Below are 5276 nucleotides of genomic sequence, written 5' to 3' on the forward strand. Positions count from 1 at the left end.
GTCTTTCTTAATTTGATTTTATTTTTTCATTAATTTATTTTGTGAATAATAGGGTCTTGCCTCCATTTTTTAGGTCTTGACTCCATGGTTTTATTTTTTGGCAGGAATCCTTGCTTCTAATTGTTTTTTCTTAGTCCATATATAATTTATCTCTTGATTTTATTTAATATTAGTGAGTGCCATTAATAAATGTTGTAAATAAAATAATTTTATTTTTAAACTAGTTGTTTCTTTTGTTACTTCGCTCCTTGTTTGACTTTGAATGCTCGTTATTTCAAACCTTTACCTATTTCATAAATTTTATTTAATATATTTGATGATTTAAATTCATTAATATTTTTATAAACTAGCCATTTATTATAGTTGTTATTTGAATGAAGGGTCTCTACATTGAACTCTATTCAAGTGTGTGCCAAGATCTACTTCTTCATCTTTTCCTAACGATGAACAACACTGGATGGTTCAAAACACATCGTAAAAAAATTTTGATGTGATTTCTACTGAAAAAATCATTTTCTTAATTCAATATGTATCACAGAAGTCGTAATTCAGAAAAAGTATTTGAATATTTTATGGAAAGAATATGTACGCATGTTGTCTACATAGTATTATCCAGTTCCTATATATTTTAATATGGTGGGAAATAGTTTTGAGGCTATGAGTGCTACTAAACATAATAATATTCTAATAAATTGTTAGTGTTATGTGTTAAGAGACATCCCGTTTTAGTTGATTTAAGTGTATCTTGATTTATTGGATTAGGTGAATGACTAGATTACTTGCGTGCAATTTGTAGAACCTGATATGAAGAATCATAAAGTGAATGTGAAGGGGACCATAGATCCCAATAATCTAGTGGAATATCTCCACAAAAAGAAGAGGAGACATGTGGAGATTGCTCCACCAAAGAAGGATGGAGATAGGAAAGAAGAGGATAAGAAGCAGGGGGGAAAGAAAGAAGGAGGAGAGAAAAAGGCAAGTGGTGGTGGGGATAAGAAGGATGATGGAGAAAACAAAAGGGGAGGGGATAATGCGAAGAAGTGAGGTGATGAATCCAAAGGTGATGGTAAGAACAAGAAGGATGAAATCAAGAAAAATGAAGCCCCTATTTCCATATATGTCACTGAGCATGTTCATCCTCCTCATCTTTTTAGTGATGAAAACCCAAATGCTTGTTTTATAATGTAAATCTGTTGTTGGAGTACTATTCATAGATGTGTGTTTTGGGCATTCCCGAATCCTTGGGGAACTGAAAGGTTGTGATTTGAGGATATGAAGGTCCAATCAAGCCCACCAAAATCAAATCAAATAATATGATATGGAAGAATTACTAGCATGAATCTAAGCTAGGAGGGGTACTACTTAGCACTAGGTACTTAGCATCAGCTTCAATGGTGGTTGTTCTTCTTCTTGTAGTGTACTAGGAGGATATATGCTTAATTGATTAGATCAACTACAATTTTGCAATTTTGTTTCATGGAGTAGTAGAACAACATGTTTTCATAGAAATACATGTATTATCTATACTCTCGAATATCTATTCCATTCAAGAGGAATGGATGATCGAAACTATGTTGTAAATAAATAAATACATGTTTGCAACCTCTTCTTCTTTATCTATAATTTTGGTTCTTGTTTGATATCTACAAATTTTGGTTTTGTTTTTGAGGTTGTATGTTTTAGTTTTGAAGCCTTAAGTTTATTGTTGTAGTTTACTACAAGTATTATGTAATGTATAAATTTTAAATTCTGTCAATAGTGATGGTCTTCATGTGATGGTTTGTAGATAGATATGATTAGGGGAATATATGGAATTTATGGCCTAAGAACCTTCAATATTCCAAGAGTTATTTCAGACAAGGTGGTTTCCCAAAATTCAAAATCCATTGCAATGGTTTGTTTTATACACAATGGCTTCTTCTCAAAATATGAAATGAGGTAATAACAACAATATTGTTAGTTGGCACTGCCCTAGTGATAGATCACACCAAGTAATTGTTTACGAGGTTGTCCCAAAGTGACTATATCGTGAGTTTTTATTCTTGGCTTCTCGAATAACTAAATGGGTGATCTTTCTTTTAAAAAAAAATATAGTGTTATGTTGTGCATGTTATGACTTAGCACATTTGCTTCTGGGTTTTAAAAATGTGAACACCACTCTATTTATAAATACAAGTAATTTATGTTATATACTCTATAAATAACCATTTTCTTAAAAGGGACTATATTAATAAAATGAATTCACTATATATGTAATTTATATTATTGAACTTGAAATTGTTAGTAAAAATTAATGAAAACTTGAAACAGTAAATCCCAAACTAAAGTGATTGAAGGAATCACCACTCTAAGGTCAAATCATGTCAACCAATATCTCATGAAAAGGATGGCCCAATTAAAGAACTTGGGCCTGTATTAAATATCCATCCCCTACTTAGATTTGAATCAATGATGACCAGAAAGAAACCTCACACTAGGAGAGAGATTTCGTAATTTCTCATCTTCTAGCTCATTGTGATCTATCTTGTTATGAATTTAACAAATGGATAGAGCTAGATAAATTTGCATATCATACCTCTAGACCAAAACTAGGTGATTTTTTTAAGTACCCTTATATATTCTTCATTCTTTAGCCTTGTATCTGTTTTCTCCAAGCAAACTTTAGGAGAGGGAGTAGTGTGATCCTTGTGAGCTTCTAAGCACAAGAAAAAGTGTCCCATGAGTGGAAGAAGATCAATATAGAGATTTATATACCTCTAGACTGACACTAGGTGAGTTCTTTAACTACCCATACATATTCTTCATTCTCTAGGTTTTTAACCCTCGCGAGGAAAATAACAACACACTGCTTTTACCAACCCAACAAAGCCTTGGTGACGAGCACCTATCACATTTTTAGGTCAACCAATATCTCATGAAAAGGATGGCCCAATTAAAGAACTTGGGCCTGTATTAAATATCCATCCCCTACTTAGATTTGAATCAATGATGACCAGAAAGAAACCTCACACTAGGAGAGAGATTTCGTAATTTCTCATCTTCTAGCTCATTGTGATCTATCTTGTTATGAATTTAACAAATGGATAGAGCTAGATAAATTTGCATATCATACCTCTAGACCAAAACTAGGTGATTTTTTTAAGTACCCTTATATATTCTTCATTCTTTAGCCTTGTATCTGTTTTCTCCAAGCAAACTTTAGGAGAGGGAGTAGTGTGATCCTTGTGAGCTTCTAAGCACAAGAAAAAGTGTCCCATGAGTGGAAGAAGATCAATATAGAGATTTATATACCTCTAGACTGACACTAGGTGAGTTCTTTAACTACCCTTACATATTCTTCATTCTCTAGGTTTTTAACCCTCGCGAGGAAAATAACAACACACTGCTTTTACCAACCCAACAAAGCCTTGGTGACGAGCACCTATCACATTTTTAGGTGAAACAATGTGAATTAGCTGCCGTGCCCTCTATTTGCATGTGCAGAGACAAGTTGCTGTGCTGGTTAAATCCGACTCTAATCTTATTAAATGGTTCATGTCGGTAGAAGCAACAGACTGAGTTCTTGAATTTTTATATAAAATCCCACTCTTTCCTTGGCTTGGCTTGGCATGTTGCCGGGTGGGGGGACACGATCCATAGACAAGTAACGCCCACGGATGGCGTAAATTAAATTAGTGTCTTGATCACCTTTCCTCTCCGCTATTTTTTCTGTCGACGATGGGTTGGTATCTATCCTCGTGCTCTCTGATCTGGACGGATGTGTAGAGTTCGTTGAGTTGTATTAATATACATAAAGCCAAATTGGATATCTCAAACCAAATAGCTAGGCGGTGAATTCTTCCTTCTCATTGGTGGTAGACCCTAACGGTGCAAAGTACAAGGCCACGGTGGCAGTGAGTGAGAAGTTATCCATGATTTCACAAATTCCTCCTTGGATTATGGAGGGCGGAGTGATGGTGTAGAGAAAGCTAGGGCTTCGCTGCATAACGGCAATTTATGTGTTTTTCATGTCGATCGTAATAATGTTGTTTGCATCACTCTTGCTTTTACCTTAGTGAAAGGTTGGATCATTCCAGCTGGAGACAAGTTCTTTGTCAACCCCAAAAGGTTTGGGTAAGAGAGATCATTCCGGTCGGACACAAATTTCACGTACTTAGGTTAGTTATGCGAGAGTGAAAATTATAACTGTGGAGGAGATTTATAGTTATATTTGTTTTATAAGTAAATGTCAGTGAGTATTTAATACTGTGCTATCAACTTCCCAAGCCACTGCCCTAATGTTTGTTTAGATAACTTTAAGCCAATCTACAAATAATCACCAATTCACTAATAATTTTAGCAATGCTATCCGTAGATTTTTACTAAACTAGCCTACTATAAACCTTGAGTTCTCTAATCTAAAATTAAAATAATTAAAATATTTTTATCTGTAAAATTACATAAAAATTAAAAATTAATCAGTTAATTAATTAAGTTAATAATTATTAAGTTTAGGACGGAAGAAATGTTGTGATGTTTTATCCTTAAATATTTTGAAATAACATTGACCAGAAATACTATAATTCATCAAGTCCATGAGTAAGTATGTGTATATGGATGAAAACCTTGAAAATAACATTATATAATGAAAATGGATGATAAATAAAAATATTTATACCAAAATCATCTCTAACAAAATTTCCATTTTCTTGAACTAAATTTATTTTTTATATGTAATATGAGATTTAGTTTTAATTGAATTTAAATTTTATAAAATTTACAAATTTAAAATTTATTAAATTAAAATTACAAGAGGAAAAGTTAAATTAAATTAAATTCCTTTAATTTTTTTTATTTTAATTTATAAATATAGTTTAATTTAAAATAATTCGAATAAAATTAATAAAATAATAAATAAATTTGTATTAATAATTATTTTCATTTTAAAAATAAAAGATCTATTTTAAATTTGGATCTACCCATAGGTATCAAATCTTTTGAGGTACAAATTTTTTTAAGAGTGAAAAGAGATTTGATCCATCTCGCCATTTGGTAAATCAAGATTTAAGATGGATCGAGGCCACCCTAGATCCATCTTAACTCTAGAACTACCCAGAGCCAAGAGGGATTAAATCTCTTAAGTACAATAAACATTAAAATGATGAAAAGTAAATAAAAACATTATATCTTTAATATATTATCATCATAGTTAAATTACAGCAATAACATGTTTAACAAATTTCCCATGAGGTGTAGATTAGTTGATCTAATTAAGGTTTAGTTCAAGGCAGGTTTGG

At 32.2% G+C, this 5276-nt stretch overlaps 1 protein-coding gene across 1 annotated transcript; it reads left to right on the forward strand.

Moving 5' to 3' along the window:
• The first annotated feature begins 804 nt into the window (after positions 1 to 804).
• On the forward strand, positions 805 to 1188 carry LOC149217599 (uncharacterized). Its single transcript, XM_089390300.1, has 2 exons — positions 805 to 979; positions 1061 to 1188. Exons 1-2 carry the CDS (start codon positions 805 to 807, stop codon positions 1186 to 1188), a joined length of 303 nt encoding a protein of 100 aa, XP_089246426.1.
• Positions 1189 to 5276: the final 4088 nt, after the last annotated feature.

Source organism: Pinus tabuliformis, chromosome 1_1 (genome assembly GCF_031772625.1).
Source record: "Pinus tabuliformis cultivar Carrire ecotype Pingquan chromosome 1_1, CPIR1, whole genome shotgun sequence".
Taxonomy (NCBI): domain Eukaryota; kingdom Viridiplantae; phylum Streptophyta; class Pinopsida; order Pinales; family Pinaceae; genus Pinus; species Pinus tabuliformis.